Raw genomic sequence first — 16,824 nt, 5'->3', positions numbered from 1 at the left:
CAGGGCTGACTATTTTGGGAAATGGCTCACAGGGCGTAGTTCTGGCTCTTAAACCCCCCTTTTCCCCTGAGTGATACAAAGGAAAACTGCTCCTCTAGATAAGGGAAAGGGCATTGGGCAGGCCTGCCTCCAAGGAACAGCCCCAGGGCGGGAATCTGGACAGGACCAGCGTCCTGGAGGGAGCGAGGTGGACTGCTGGCTCATGAGTGTGGGGGCATCTGTAGGCTGTGGGGGGAACCAGGTCTTTGCAATCTTGGCTTTAGGCTCTAAGCTCACAGCTTTGGTTGTGTGTTTTAACTGTGACAAAATACACATAACACCTGCCATTTTAACCACTTTTAAGTGTACGTTTTGGTGGCATTAAATACATTCACGTAGCTGTATAACCATCACCATCCATCTCCGGAACTTTTTCATCTTCCCCAAATGAAACTTTAGACCCAGTAAGCAATAACTCGCTATTCTTTCCAGCCCCTGGCAACAACCATTCTACTTTGTCTATCTGTGAATTTGAGCAAGCTCAGTGCTTCTGTATTGAGTGAGGTGGTTGAATGGATGATCTTAAGTTGCCTTCCGGTGATGACGTTCGGAGAGTCTCAGTGTCCTGGCATTTGGAAGTCATGGTCATTTGTCTATGCTTTGGTCCATCCAAAACCATTCCCCTAAATGTTTTGTTCTAAGCAACTTCTAAGAGTCACTTCCTAGGTCCCTTGGAGGCAATTCTAATCCTTTACTCACCCTTGACTCCAAGACCCAATAAGTATTTGCTTCTACTAAGCCTGAGTTTTCCCTCTGAATCTGAATTAAATCATGGAGCTCAGGGGCCAACTCACTGTGCTTCTGGTACGTTTGTTTTGGCTGGAGTCCAGCTGGATGGTTCTTTGCACTGTAACCCTAAGAGGAACACCCTGAGTGGGAGATAGAGACTAGGGTTTGGTCTCAGCACTGCCCTTACCCAGTTATATGACTTGGCTCCCAACCCTTACTTCTCCCCTGGACGTCAGTTTTCTTATTAATTTTCAATAAAATGTCCCTCCCCCATATGGAATTGTCACAGTGAACACCGCAGTGTTCCTCGGGAGTGTGTGTAGGTGGATAAGCACTGCGGTGGGCAGGTGGGTTCAATAAAATTGGTATCTCGTCCAACTGAGTATCCCCTGCTGCGTCGTGGCCATGGTTAGACAGGTCTGCTCTTCTGTTGGGAGCCTACTGTTTTGTTGACGGAGAGCTAAGTTAACATCTTATCCCAGCAGTCAACTCAGTCTGGGACAAAGAAACCTCTGATCTTTGAACGTTTCCCTTTCCCAACTGTTAGGTGATTCCTTACAAACCGTTAGGGAAAGAAGGAGAGGGGTTCTCAGTACTAGGAAATTTATATCCAGAAGAGGCCCAATTGAGAAAAGCCTAAGTAGAAGGGACAGCAAGCCCTGGAACGCCCCCAGAACTGGTTGAGAAAGAGCTTTTGCATTTACATAACCATCAGCTTTCTTAAGGCAAAGGAAAACTTGCCGATCATTTCTGGTAAGTTAGATCTGCAAGGTTAGCACTTCAGGCTCTTTGAAGTACTTATTCCCTTTTCAATGACTTGCCTAAGATGAGGATTTTCAAATTCCAGGCAGCAACAGTAGCTCTGGTTATGACTTGCGGTTTGGCTTTACAGAAATGGGAACTAAGCCTGTGTTTATGCCTCTTCTTAAGCAGTAATGTGGGTGGTCCTAAAAAGTGAGCGTTTGAAGGAAGTAATCCAGGTTGGTTTGGTACCTTTCTCTCTTGAACACTTAACTGGAACCAATTTCCTCCCATCCCCTGTAACCTTGGACTTCATACAGGATGCTCTGTTACTCACCTGAGTTCTCTTGATTTAGATGGTGGTGTCCTTCAGGGCTTGCTCATAGCTTAGACACTCTCGGTTGTGGCGCAACCTGACATCAAAAGCCCCCCACCCCACCTGCAAGCACGCGCCCCCCAAACCTCTCTTTTTACCTGTCATCAACTTCCTCCTTCTCTGACTAATCCGGGGAAAGGTTTGATTTTCTTCTCCTCCCCTTGCTTTTCTGGTGACAAGAACTAAAAGAGAGCAATTACAGGCTGTCTATGGCTTTCTCAACAACTTCACTCAGCCTGGCTGAGCCTTGTAGGAACCGCAATTTCTGGCTCATCAGGAAAGTTTGTATCTTCACTCCGATTCGGGACTTCACCTTTTATAGTGCTCTGGCTTATTCTGAAAGTACTTTGTAAAATGGCCCGCAGGTCATCCAAAGCAAAACCTACTAATGTATATTTACACTGGATTTTAACAGAAGAGTGAAGTGGTTTACTACAATCAGCAATGCAGTCAAGCTCTTTCACTATGAAAGAACTCAGGTCTAGGAGTCATCGGCCCGGAGCACTGGTTCACAAGGCAGGAGACATCTTTGGTTGTCATAATTGGGGGGGGGAGGAAAAGGGGTGCTATAGCATCTAATGTGTGGAGGCCAGGAATGCGACTTAACATGTTACAATGTATGGGACAGTCCCCACAAGAAAGAATGATGCAACCCAGAGGTGCCTGGTGGGCTCAGTTGAGAGAGCATGCAACTCTTTTTTTTTTTTTTTTAATTTTTTTAACGTTTATTCCTTTTATGAGAGAAGGTGGGGGAGGGGTAGAGAGAGAGGGAGACACAGAATCTGAAGCAGATTCCAGACTCCAAGCTGTCAGCACAGAGCCCGACGCGGGGCTCCAGCTCCCGAAGCATGAGATCATGCCCTGAGCCAAAGTCGGACGCTTAACCGATGGAGCCACCCAGGCGCCCTGAGAGAGCATCCAACTCTTGGTCTCAGGGTCACGAGTTGAAGGCCCACGTTGGGTGTAGATATCGCTAAAAAACAGTATGTAAACTCTAAGAAAAAAAAAGAAGAAGAAGAAGAATGATCCAGCCCCAAATGTCAGTGTTAAGAAACCTTGGCTTCTCGTAATTCACCTCCTTGTGAGTCCTCCAACAGGAGAATTGGTTTTCCTCTCTAGATGCCCCGTGCCCACCTCCACAGGTGTCCTGGGCACATCCCACTTGACAATGCCAGGCCCTGGCAGAGATGCCGGGTCCTGCTCCAGACACGAAGTTATGCCTTTTGGGGTTGGACCCAGCCATCTTCCCACCTGAGGATCTGCTCACTCGGCCTTCACATTCTGCTCGCTCTTTGGTGTTCCGAATGTTTCTAAAGGGGCAGAAGTCTAATATACTAAGAGTAGCTGTCATCAAGAAAGAACCACAGTGCGGAGGGCCTCTCACAACCCCTGTGGGAGGGAGAAAAGAGCACTTGAGAGCCGGTCCCCACCCATCCTGTGTGGCACTGAGCCAGCCAGCCTGGCGGACACTGCCAGCCCTGCCCCCCCCGGTGGGGGGGTGCGTTTCTTTAGTTCAGAATCTAAGAGTGTAAAAAAGTAGTCTGTGAAAAAAAAAAAATAGGTACTACCCACCAGATTCTATTTTTGCAGTGATTGCTCTATTACCAAAAAGAAAGTAGCAAAAACTACAAGTGGGCATAAACCTAGGGTTTCCTTGAGTATTACTAGCATATTTGAAATTTTCCGCCTTTTGTATTCATATTACTAAGACTAAGTAATAGTCTAAGACTATTACAGACCTACAGACTAAGGCTCTTTCCCTCTTAAGTCTGATTCCAGAGCCCTCGGGGGTTTTGGGGGAGTGGGCAGCACGGGGTCCTTCAGGTCCTCCCGGGTCGGATTTGGGCTGCAGGTGGGAGCCTTGCCCGAGCCTCACTCAATGCGTGGAAGTTTACACAATGGCTCGACTTCGTGTGGTCCGGCTGATTCATCCATTTGGCTGTTTGACGTCTGCCTCTGGCCCAGCCAGGACAGAAGGGGGCCCCTTAGGAACTTCTGGCCCCGTTCCCTCTCCAGGGGACGCACAATAGGGCTGTGATAAGACAGGGCTTGAGGGGGAAGTGGACTTTTGGAAACAGGATATTTTTAAATTAGAGAGAGAAACAGAAGGGTTGTGACTCCCGTTGTGACAGGTGGGCCCCAAGACCGCCCAAGACTCAGAAGGGACTGGGTTTGAGGTTGGGCGGCCTCGCAGAGCCTGAGGCCCCTTGGAGTGCATCCACCTAGTAGCCCTGAGGACTCGGGTCCGGTAGGTTATGGCCCTCCTGCCATTGCCTCTTCCACCTTCAAGACTGGCTGCCACCCCAACACCCACATACGCTCTAGGCATCTTTCCCAGACAGCAGGAGGTCCCCATGGTTTCTCTGTCTTCAGGTCTGTGTCCAGCATGGACTGTTTGGGGAATCAGCCCCGGCCGTGTGGGCCGCTACCCGATTAGAAACTGCAATGGGTGGGGGCCTGCTCCTTTCCAAGGGCAAACCACAGCCCTCTCTCGCCTGTTGTAGTGAAAACCGGCTCTAACGAACAGTGGCGGGATGGCTCGCCCCCCACAAGACACCTCCGTTCTCCTTGGCCTTTCTTCACCTCGCTCCGATCTTCCTGACATTTGGAAGGACCTGGCAGGCCCATGTTCATCCTTGCAGCCTGGCTGGGCCAGCAGGTCCTGGCGTGCACCCTAGCAAGAAGACAGGGGGGCCTACGGGGGAAGGGGGAAGAGGTGGCCCTGTCATTCCAGGCAGCGCTTGGGCTGTCTATCCCGACAGTGGTGGCAGTGTTTATACCTTCTCCTCCCCTGCTCCCACTTGTGGGGATGGAGAAGCTACTATGAAATAAGGAAATAGCCTTATTCCCAAAGAGGATGTGGCAGCACTATTTACATCTTTTTTTTTTTATTAAGTTTATTTATTTATTTTGGGAGAGGGAAAACATGAGCAGGGGAGGGACAGAGAGAGAGAGAGAGAGAGAGAGAGAGAGAGAGAGAGAGAGAATCCTAAGCAAGCTCCACGCTGTCAACACAGAGCCTGACATGGGGCTCGAACTCAAGAAACCGTGAGAGCATGACTTCAGCCGAAACCGAGAGTCGGACACTTAACTGACCGAGCCACCCAGGCTCCCCTGGCAGCACTATTTAAAACAGCAAAAACTTGGAAAGAACCTAAATTTCTAAAGTAAGGAGCTGGATGAGTAAACAATTGTACACCCATTGAATGATTATTACACAGGCCACTCCCAAGTATGTTTAAGAAGGTACCAGGAAATGTTTATAAGATCACGTTATGTAAAAAGGATAGGCTAGAAAATGGCATATGTTGTATGTTATGACTCAGAACCAAAAGCCTACGGGAGAGCAGAAAAAAACTGGGGGACAAAAGTGTCAACAGGGTTTAAAGAATGGAACAAGAGATCATGCTTATCGGCTATTTTCTACTCCTCTATAGTTTTCAGTTTTTTTCTTGAAATAACCTGAAGTACTAATTAAAAACAACAGCAAAAAAAACCTGCCGGGACGCCTGGGTGGCTCAGTCCATGGAGCATGCGACTCGGGTGTTTGCAGTCATGAGTTCCAGCCCCACATTGGATATAGAGATTACTTAAAAAATAAAATAAAATCTTTGGGCACCCGGGTGGCTCAGTCGGTTAAGCGTCCTATTTCAGCTCGGGTCATGATTTCACTGCTCATGGGTTCGAGCCTCGCGTCAGGCTCTGTGCTGACAGCTCAGAGCCTGGAGCCTGCTTCAGATTCTGGGTCTCTCTCTCTGCTCCCCACCCCTGCCCCCCCCCACCAGCTCACGCTCTGTCTCTTCTCGCAAAAATAAACAAACATTTAAAAAAAAATTAAAAAATAAAATAAAATCTTAAAAAAAAACTGTTTAAAATGTCCAGTGAGCTTCCAGGGATTTTAATATGCTTGTCACATGGAGTGTAGAGCCCAGAGGAAGCTGTCTGTGGGCAAAGGAGCCATACAGCTGAGCACCCAGTAAAGCTCTGGTGTCTCCTTCTGCACCGCCCCCACCCCCTGCCTTTACCCATGGGGTTCCTGAGATGGTTGGGGGGCGGGGGGAGCCTGATGTACTCTCTGAATCGCTCACCCTCCATGTTATGCTTTGTTTTGCAGATTTCGTGGAAAACAGATATTCTGTAAGTACACGTTTCACAAACAATTTTTAAAAATGGTCCATTGAACAGTGAACTATTTCCAAACTCAGCCAGGTTCTGCATTCCCACAAATCACACCCCTACAGCGGCCTGGTCTGTTTTAGACCAGGAGCCCCGGGCAACAATAGCCTAGATGTTGTATGGAGGGTGTTTGGTCATCGGGCTGGCCGGGTTTTCTGGGCCTGGCGATTTCAAATATTCTCTCCCACTGTTTCCATCCTTGCATCTCAGCCCTCATATGAAGAGAGACCCCCTCAAAGGATCAGGAATCTAGAACATATAGCCCCCCCTGAGCGAAGTGCACATTTTCTCCTAGTTCAGGTTCAGGCTTTGGAAGTGAGGCAGACATTGTTGTGGGGTGGGGGGAATGCTTGGAGGAAGGGAGGATCCAACAGTGCATTTGAACTTTGAACTCTGAGAGCCTATGCCAGTCACCCTGACACACCAGGCCCTCTGCTGCAGAGGCCACTCAAGGTCCTTGACCCACAGAGGGAATCAGATGAGTTAACACGGATGAGAAAGCAAGGTGATGATAGCTCACCAGAAGCTATGGAAATGCAGAAGAAAGACGGTTCTGGTTAGGGTCTCCTCCCCACGGAAGGGGTCACTCGGATAGGCCGTGAGGAAGGGGTCCAACCACAGCAGCAGACCCAGGTAGAAAGATCAGCAGGAGTAGAGCCACGAGGGAAGGAACAGTCCAAGCAGCTCAGGGTGATAGGAGAAAGCACATCCAGGAGAAGCACTAGGAAGAGGTCAGTTAGGGCTTACATGCAAAGGACTCAAACACCTCATTATGAGGTTTTCCTTTTTTTTTTTTAATTTTTTTTAATTAACATTTATTTATTTTTTGAGAGTCAGAGAGAGAGACAGAGCACGAGCAGGGGAGGTGCAGAAAGAAGGAGACACGGAATCTCGGAAGCAGGCTCCAGCCTCTGAGCTGTCAGCACAGAGCGTGATGCGGGGCTCAAACCCACGAACCGTGAGATCATGACCTCAGCCGAGGTCGGTCGCTTAACCGACGGAGCCACCCAGGCGCCCCTGAGGTTTTCACTCTGTAGGAAATTGAAGATTTAGGATGCTGCTACTTGGCAGATGGAAATATATATTCTTTTAATGTGGAGGTCCAAGTTCAAATTTTGCTAAGATCTGTCTCCTCCTATCTTCCCACTCCCAACCTTTTGATGAACTACCCAGTAGTTTAGGGGTTAACTGGGCAGCTGGTATCTTGAGAAATGAGGAGGTGCTGCTTTAAGGTCTGGGAAGAAAGAACCTTCGGCAAGATTGCTGGTAGCCTTTCCAATGGGCCCCCTGGCTTCCTTTGTTTTGCTGGAGTCTGAATTCTTATAAAACAGAGAACTCATTATGCCTTTGACGGCAGGAAACCACTGACATTCTTCTTATGGAGGAAAGCTATCAATTTAAGGAAAAGAGGGATAAAATGAAGGTCTTTTTCTAGCCTAAACCCACCCCGACTCCCGAAACCAGTGACTTGCCTTGGCAAGGGTCCGGAGCCCAATTTATAGGTGCAAAAACTGACGGCTGAATCGGCAGAACAGCCTGGCTGGGGTGTCCCAGCCAGGTAATAGCAGAGCCAGGACTAGAACCTAGGTCCCCAGATTCCTTGGCTAGTCCACAACACAAGACTCCCTCCAAGAAGTGACATCATCGTTTCAGCTATCATGGCCTTGAGGGAGTGGAAAGTGAGATCTTTGCTCCATAGGCAACGTGGGACCCAGAAAAAGAGATGCTCTCCCGCTACAATAAACATAGCTGTGTCCTCCCCAGGCAAGTCTGTTGAACCTGCAGGACTGACTTATTTACTTTGTCTGCAATCCAAACGGTCTCTCTGGACAAAGGCTCTGAGCTCCAGGACAGATAGAACTTTCCTTTTCCCCCAGGAGCTGGCCCGTGGATCCAGAAGTCTGCTCCCAGGATGCTCCTGAGAGCTCCCCCACCAGCTGGTCCTGCCCTCCCAAATAATAAAGACTTTTGGCAGGAGCTCAGGGGTTCCCAGCCGTTGGGAGAGAGATTTTGACGCTTTAAGCGAATACAATTTGTTTAGAAAAGAAGGAGGTATAGTTTTCCTAATAATCAGCTGGTGAGGGTCAGGAGAAAATTAATCGAATTGCCCAGCAGGGAAATGGGAGGGGATTTCCTTCCTGAAATCAAACCTGGCGATCATTCCCAGTAGTTTAACGGCCGTTGCTTCTGAAAACACATTGGAGGAAATATCTTAACAATGAGATAGCCGCTTAGCCAAATACTAATTTAGTATTGTTTGACTTGCTTCAATGGCACATTCTGACTTCATTTTTCCTCTGCCATTTTTGCCTTGTTTATAAATTGTGTTTGTGGCCCAGGCAGACAGATAATGTGAAAGAGAACACCTTGTACTGAAAAGAAAGGGGTGAATCTGGACCTTCGTGGGTCTCGGGATCTTGGAGACAGCCTTGTCTTCTTACGGAAAAAAAGGAAGTTCCCAGTTACAGCTCACCCCCTTCCCTCCTGGGAGCCAGCAGTGGGAACTGGAGTCAGCTTCAGCTCTCTGGCCATCTCTTGGGTGATCCTGCCCTCCTCCAACTAAGCTTTCCAATTCGTGAAACAGAGATGGTGAGACCCCCAAACACGGTAATAGCCCCCTACTAGAAGTTTCTTAAAGGTAAAATGAGGAACACGTGTACAAAGTATTTTGCAGTGTACCACATAAATGCTACTTGATGGTCTGTTTAAAGTTCTTTTCATCACTCTGGCAGTATGAGGCACGAATGGGAGACTTACTTCATTTTGGCCCTGAAAGGCCTCTTCATGGGATTCACCCAAAGCCAGGCTTTGACTTGGGAATCAGAGACCCAGCTTAAAAGCTAACCTTTCCATGATTCGCTGTTTACCAGCTGAGTCACGCTGGGCAGATGTCTCAGGGCCTTCGTTCCCTCATCTGGAATTGGGGGTGGAACCACCCCCACCCCACCTGGTTGTTGCAAGGATTAAATGAGCACCTATCACAGACTTGGTTTATTGGAAGTGCTCATAAGGGGCACATTCTATTTTTAAGTTTATCTATTTTTTTAAAATTCTGTTTAACATTTATTTATTTTTGAGACAGAGAGAGGGCATGAACAGGGGAGGGTTAGAGAAAGAGGGAGACACAGAATCTGAAACAGGCTCCAGGCTCTGAGCTGTCAGCACAGAGCCCGATGCGGGGCTCAAACCCACAGACCGCGAGATCATGACCTGAGCCGAAGTTGGATGCTTAACCAACTGAGCCACCCAGGCGCCCCAAGTTTATCTATTTTTTGAGAGAGGGAGTGAGTGGGGAGGGGCAGAGAGCGAGAAGGAGAGAGAGAGAGAATCCCAAGCAGGGATCTCAGTCCTGGGCTTGAACCCATGAACTGTGGGATCATGACCTGAGCTGAAACCAAGCGCTTAACTAACTGAACCACCAAGGCGCCCCACCCACCCCATAAGGGGCACATTCTAGAATCGGGAAGTAGAAAACCCAGGGGTGTTAGAAGTAAAATGACCTTTGAGAGCATCTACACCATGTTCTGGCCCGAAGTGGGGCGATTTCATGGCTGTTCTTGGGTGGCTGACAGCTGGCCTCTGATTTAGGTACAAGGAAGGACAGGTCTTGGATGTGAGTATGTTAACCTTTACTTCAAGGTCCGGTTGACTGTGACCCAGCCCTTCCCATCCGTGGGGCCAGTCCTCCTGCAGCTACCAAGTGCTCGCCTCCCCTGGCGGAGGAGAGCAGAGGCGTTTAGGGAGGGACTTGGTCTGGGGCCTGCAGGAAGCCTGGACACCAGGGTCACCCCTCTGGGCAAAGCGGAAGAAATGAAGGTAGCTGCCAGCGCTGGCGGGCCTCCAGCCCCTTGGGGCCAACACAGCTCTCTTGGCCCACTTGCCAGGGTCTCTCCTGGCAAAGGCAGAGGCAGAGCCGTGGCCTGCCAGCTGGAGCCCTTGGGACCCGCATCCTGTTCTCAGAGGCTCCTCAGAGGCACAGGGACCAGAACAAAACAGGGACCTCAGCCCCCACCGTCAGAGAGCCAACCAGCCTGGCCATGGGGCTCCCAAGACGCTGGCTGATCCCCACAAGTGCCCCCACTTGTGTGCCCACGAGGTCCACCTGCACTCACAGAGGGTCGGGTCACGGACTCATTTGCTGCCTGCCCCTTGGGGCCCAGGGCATCTTTGCTCCAGCATTTCCATCTGCCCCGTTCTTGCCCCCGCGCTGCAGCCATTCATCCAAACCCGCCTCACCTTGGAGGCTGGCTCCACGAAGCCTTCTGTGATTCCCTCGTGGCACAGCGAGGGCGTCTCACCACCTCTGAACTCCTGCAGTTTGTTATGACCTTTCCCACGTGCTAGCACTGTTTGTCAGTAACGGATAGGATATAACATTCCTGGCGGGTTCTTGCGTCCTCGGTATAGATAACAGTACTCGGGTCAGATGGGGGTCCAGTTACTGGTGGATACGGAGGTGTCAACGATATCACACAAAGCAGTTAGAGAACACTGCAGGATGGCGTGCGGAATCTGGCTTTTGTTTTTGTTTTGTTTTTTTACTTTTTTTCTTGGGGAGGGGGCAAAACAGACACAACAGCAGGTACCATTTTAACCATTGTTAAGTGTACCGCTCAGTGACCTTAAGTACATTCACATCGTGTGCAACCATCAGCACCCTCCACCCACAGAACTTTGTCATCATTCCAACCCAAAAGTCTACCCATTGCACACTCATTTCCCCCTTCCCCGCAGCTCCTGGAAATCACAGTTGTCCTTTCTAGCTCCATCAGTTTGACTACTCTGGGTACCTCGTGTAAGTGGAATCACACAATATTTCTTCCTCCTGCGTCTGGCTTCTTCCACTTCATCTTTATGACGATAAACATCCTCAGTGTTTATCCGTGTTAAAACTCTTTGATTTTGCGATTAAAAAAGAAAATGGGCTGGGTGGGGGTGGTGGTGCCTGGGTGGCTCAGTCGGCTGAGCATCAACTTCACCTCAGGTCATGATCTCACGGTTTGTGAGTTCGAGCCCCGCGTCGGGCTCTGTGCTGTCAGCTCGGAGCCTGGAGCCTGATTCCCATTCTCTCTCTCTCTCTCTCTCTCTCTCTCTCTCTCAAAAATAAATAAAAAACATTAATTAAAAACATTTTTTAAAAGAAAACGGGTGTGCCCGGGTGGCTCAGTTGGTTGAGCGACCTACTTCCACTCAGGTCATGATCTCCCAGTTTGTGAGTTCGAGCCCCATGTCAGGCTCTGTGCTGACAGTTTGGAGCCTGGAGCCTGCTTCGGGTTCTGTGTCTCCCTCTCTCTCTGCCCCTAACCCACTCGCAGTCTGTCTCTGTCTCTCTCAAAAATAAATAAACATTAAAAAAAAAAAAGTTGAAAAAAAAAAAAAAAGAAAAGAAAACAGACCTAGAGAAGCCTCAGCTTGTGTTAGAAGCAGAGCTGGAGCAAGAAGCCAGGTCTCTCTTAACTCTACTAGTCTTGCTCTGTAGGTAAGTGTGGCACCCACAGGGCAGAATGCTGGGTGTTCAGTGGGTGCTTGACAAAGTTGGCTGATAGCCTGACGTGCAGTGCGCGTCTACAGGCAGTGGAGGTCACAGCCCTGGGTGGAGCTGGTGTGGTGAGGAGGGAGAAGTGAATGTGGGCAGGAGCTGACCCCACAGGGTGGAGGTACCAGCGGAAGACGGCGCTGTCAGAGAGCCTTTGTGAAGTGCTTGCTGCAATATTGCTTATCCCTCCTCCAGGCAAGTCTTGAGCCCTGAAGGGTGTGACCATAGCTTGTCTTCTCTTGTCTCTGCAGAGAACGGAAGGCTCCCTTGATGGAACTTAGGGCGGCGAGGACAGATGTTCCTCCTTGGAAGGACACCCACGTTCCAAGAAGAGGAGATCATTCCTGTATTCCAAGAGCTCTGTGCATTTATTTATGAACCTGCCCTGCTCCCACTGAACAGAGCAATTCCTCAGGCCAAGTCACCAGTTCTGAAATCCATCTGCCTACATTTATGGGGGGTATAAAGAGATACGGAGGGGCTGGTTAAGTCCCCCCACAGCGCCCCCCTCTCACCAAGCTGGGGCATCCTCAGGAGTGGGGAGCCGCAGAAGGAGGTTCAGGGTTAAACGGCCATTGGGATATTTTGAAACTTGAATATTTTTGTCTTGCACGGAGATCAAGAACTTGTCCAAGTATCTTCACACACAGAAACCATTTTTTTGTTTTGTAGCCAATCGCTTCTAGCGAATGGCTGGGCTGAGGGGCTATTTCTCTCTCTCTCTCTCTCTCTCTCTCTCTCTCTTTGCCTTTGGTCCTTCAAAGGCCTGTGGTTCTGGGTGGTCCTTGTTCCTCGGAAGTGAACAGCACTGACCAGACAGCGCCCCCTGTTCCCTCCACGACCTCGCCTGCCACAAATGTCACAACAAAGCTGCTTGGGAGCGACCCCTTTGAGATGCCAACCTGAAGATCAGGTTCATTCGGGGCAATGCACAGAAGAGAAAATGAAGTCGGACAGAGCACAGATGTTCTTATGCTGTTTTTCTATACCCTTTCTTTCTTTTCCTTTACCATGCTGCAGGCTGCAAGATGGGAAGATGTTTGCCTACAGCAACTATTGTTTTTAATAGAAAAATGAAATGCGTATTTTTCTTACTAATTTTTTTTTAATTTATTCCTTGCTAAAGAAATGGTCCCCTGAGTTCTTACGATATTTCTGAGGGTGTCTTGAGGGGGTGGACGAGTAGCCGCGGCCATTTTGCGGGGGAATTTCACTAGTGAGCACACCTAGCTGAGATCATTTTCCCCCCACGTCCCGTCCACCTCAGTGACACAGCTGCAGGGTATTGCATTAAATAAATTTGATCTTTACTCTTCACAGACCTGTGAAATGTCATCTTCTAAGAGGACACATACACATAGAATGTCTGTAGTGCTTGAGGACGCCTCGGGCCTTCTGAAGTCACAAAGAACCAAGCAGGTCTTATCAGGTTGTCTCACACAGGCCAAGGGCCTCCGTGGCCTTTATTGAAGGCAGGGCCAGAGGTAGTCTGAGCATCAAACACTGAGTCATTAATATCCATTGGCTGCGATTCAGCGTTTGCTTCCCAGCCAAAGACTGCCAGGCTGTCCCTGGCAGATAGGGTTGCCAGGTTGAGCAAATAACACCAACAAAAAACACTGAAACACCCAGGGTGCTCAGTTAAATTTGAATTTCAGAGAAACAATGAATCTGCTTCGGGTGTAAGTATGTCCTGTGTAACATTCGGCTTATACTTACACTGTAAAAGTATTCATTTATCTGAGAGTCAAATGTAACTAGGCATCTCATTTTATCTGGTAACCCTACTGGCAAAGCACCCCCTCCTATCCCTCTAAGCCATCCTCAGTGGCCTCAGAACAGACCTCACTGCCCTACAGCCCAGGTCCCCATCAGAACAGCGCCCCACTGGGCCTGAACGCAGAGGGAGATAGGAGTGTATGTCCTAGTTCTGCCACATTGCAGCTGTAGGAACTTGAAGGAGCCTCTTAACCTCTGAGCTTCAGGTTCTTCACTTCTACAATGCGGAGCTTGGACCAGGGGTTCTTAGTATCTGGAGGGTTTAGACTCCTTTGAAAATATGACAAAAGGTATGAATCCGTGTGCGCGCACACACAAAGTTGTAGCACGAAAATGTTATATAATTTCCCCGGTTCCAGAGCCAGGCATGGACTCAGGGTGGAGCCCCAGAATGTGATGGTCTGTATTGAACTTCAAGCCTGAAGGTTGATGTGTTGATGATCTGGGGAGAGCCCAGAGCCTCCATGTCAACTCCTCAGTCCCTGCTGTCACCAGAGAAGGGCCATTGCCCTGGAAGCTGGGAAGACCCTGTTCCTGATGCTTATGACTTATTTATGGAACACAAATGGATCTTTGTTTTCCCCCTCTTGTCTATATTTCTGGGGCGGGTGCGGGGGAGGGGGGAGCCACACACACAGGGATCTTTCATAGTAGATTCAGAAAACAAAAATCCAAGACTCTGGTTCGGCTGTCCTAACTCTAGGGCATAACCAAGCGCCTAAACCTCTAGAGCTCATCACTATGGAAGAGCTTCAGTCACCCTTTCTGGGAGTGGCTGGTTTTCCTCTGTGTTGGAACTTGTTAGAGCTCCCTCTCGTGTCCTTACATCATTATAGGTCATTAAACGACTTAACCACTCTTTTGCAAACATGTAATAGATTTTGGTGGGGGGGGGGGGGGCTCTTTTGAAGATCCACAAGAGGTCAGTCACCCATTTCAGGAGCCACCTACTCCATCAGCATTAATTGATTACATGAATTTTCACTCCCTGACATAGATGCAAGATCGGCAAAGTGACTCCAAGGTCAGCATTCATCCATTAAAGCGGTGGTTTTCTATCAGGGTGATTTTGCCTCCCAGGGTCACTGGACAGTGTCTGGAGACATTTTTAGTTGTCACCACTGGATGGGACGCTACTGGAATCTGGTGGGTAGAAGCCAGGGACGCTGCTAAATGTCCTACGATGCACAGGACAGTCCACCATAACAAAGAATTATCATGTCCAAAATGCCAATAATGCCTGCGTTGAACCAACCGGTTATTTATTTATTTTGATTCCATCACGCTCTATTTTCCTGACACTGTTGGGAATAGGCCAGCTTATAAGAATCACTTGGCCTCTACTCCTCCTGGAACACACAATCCAGTAGAGCTACAGATGAGTAGAGTGCCCATCATAGCAGGCAGGACAAGGACTGCAGTGGAGAAAGTCAAGGCCAATGGGGGCATAGGGAAAGGGCTCCTCGAACACTGACATTAGGGAATCAGAAAAAGCGTCCAAGGGGAAGTTGTGTCTAACCAAAGACCTGAGGGTAGGGAGAATACCAGGTGGAAAAGGTGGGGGTGAGCATGGCTAACCAAGGGGGCAGAGTGTGTGTGCTAAGACCTTGAGGCAAAGGAGAGGACAGTGCCTTCAACATAGCAGGAAAACAGCCTGTCGGCCCTGGGTCCTTTCCAGCCCAAGGATCAATTAGTCCTCTTCAAAAAGCCACCATTGTCCCCTGAAATTTCTGCCAGGAACCCCACTGGCCTGACTCAATCTTTGAGAGTCTTCAGGAGAAGCTTCCTGAAAGTTGCTCAGCCAGCACTCAGTTCCTGAGCACGGTTGTTTTTAAGACTCCCCGTGTGTGTTATTAATATGTTGGAGAGAAATTCTCTGCTCCAGGATCAGGTTCTGTCTTTGCTCACCACCACATGGCTCCAGTGAAAAGGAGAACTGGGGGGAAATAGAGGCCCAGCCACTTGAGGACAGCCTCCACAGCGGGGGTCCACAGAGTGGGGATGGTGGTAAGGGACAGTGTCTGTGAACACGGTGAGAGTAGGGGCAGGAAGTTATGAGAACATGCCATTTTCTGGAAGATGGTCATGGTTTTTATCAGTTTCCCAGAGACATGGTCCAAAACAAGGTTAAGAACTACAGAATCATTAACAACTCAAGTGTGCTCCATGTGATGTGATGTCTGTTAAGAACTCCAAAAGAGTGGTTAACCCATTTTCTTCTCAAAGAGTCTACTTTGTGGATTGTTTTAAGTCCAACATCCCCAGAGGAACTTGGCTTGCCTTCAGAAAATGGCTCAAAATAAATAAACGGTGATCTCAGTGTTAAAAAGAGACAGCCCTCATCTCCCAAAAGTAATGAGCTATTAGGTTATTTTTGGTACACCAAAGGAATAGGCGGTACATTAATTTAAAACTTTCATAGTCCAAAGTATTTCTAAAACCTTCATACGGATTTCACAATTCAAACTGATAAAAGCCAACATGCACTGATAAAAGTTTCAACACGAACTTAGAGAGGAGAAGAGAAAAATGATTTCCATGTTTGCAGAGCATGAAGGAAAAGGCAAGTTGCAACAGGGGATTGGCTACCAGTTGATTCTGTGACCTTGAGCTGTCACACATCTTAGAGTTCTTCTACAAGAAGTTGCATTCATTTTCTAGGGCTATCATGGCAAATTATCACCAACTCTGCCTTAGAACAACAGAACTTTATTCTCCCACTGCTCTAGAGGCCAGAAGTCCCCAATCAAGTTGTCCACAGGGCCGTACTCCCTTCAAAGGCTCTAGGGAAGACCCCTTCCTTGCCTCTTCTAGCTTTTGGTGGTTGTTGGTAAGCCACAGCATCCCTTGGCTTGCAGCTACATCACTAATCCTGGCCTCTGTCATACGAGGCATTTCTCCATACGTATGTGTCTGTGTCTTCACATGGACTTCTCATAAAGAAAGCAGTCATTGGATTTAGAGCCCACCCTAATCTAGGATAACCCCACCTTTACTACTTACATATGCAAAGACCCTATTTCCAAAGAAACTCACGTTCTGAGGCTCCAGGTAGACGTGAATTTTGGCGGGGGGTGGTGGTGGGGGGGACACTATTCAACCCAATGTAGAAGGAACGTGACAAGATGAGCTCAACTCCTTTCAGCTCTGATTGTCCATGTTTCTAAGATGCTCCTATAAATAGAAAGGTACAGCACCGGTGATTTACCTGCTCATAACCTAGTCTTTTGAGCCATCGCAGTCTGATGTTTGCTCCTTGTGCTTTGCTTTCGTGTGTTTGGTGTCTCTGCCTCTGGGATCATCACTGTGCTTCTGTCTCTAACCTTCTTCATGTCCTTGCTCTCATCTCCCATCCTTTTCCTGCTTCTTCTTTCCTTTATCCCCTCCATTTCATCTTTTTCCTTTCTCCCTCATCCACAGTTACTTGACCATAATACAGAATTGAACT

At 48.6% G+C, this 16,824-nt stretch overlaps 1 protein-coding gene across 9 annotated transcripts in view; it reads left to right on the top strand.

The window, feature by feature from the left end:
* The window catches only part of PECAM1 (platelet and endothelial cell adhesion molecule 1), a 73,877-nt gene extending 61,182 nt beyond the window's left edge, over positions 1 to 12,695 (top strand). For 6 of the 9 annotated variants that reach the window (XM_042967529.1, XM_042967537.1, XM_042967535.1 and 3 more), the window contains 2 exons: positions 6,000 to 6,022; positions 11,849 to 12,695. In XM_042967529.1, the coding sequence (XP_042823463.1) occupies positions 6,000 to 6,022; positions 11,849 to 11,878 (53 nt within the window). In that variant the 3' untranslated portion in view covers positions 11,879 to 12,695. The remainder of the gene's footprint in view (positions 1 to 5,999; positions 6,023 to 11,848) is intronic. The other 3 variants (XM_042967532.1, XM_042967534.1, XM_042967536.1) reach the window with 1 other exon arrangement.
* Positions 12,696 to 16,824: the final 4,129 nt, after the last annotated feature.

Source organism: Panthera tigris, chromosome E1 (assembly GCF_018350195.1).
Source record: "Panthera tigris isolate Pti1 chromosome E1, P.tigris_Pti1_mat1.1, whole genome shotgun sequence".
In the NCBI taxonomy this organism is placed as follows: domain Eukaryota; kingdom Metazoa; phylum Chordata; class Mammalia; order Carnivora; family Felidae; genus Panthera; species Panthera tigris.
The sequence above is the reverse complement of the archived record's forward strand: the minus strand, read 5'-3'. Positions and strand labels throughout refer to the sequence as shown.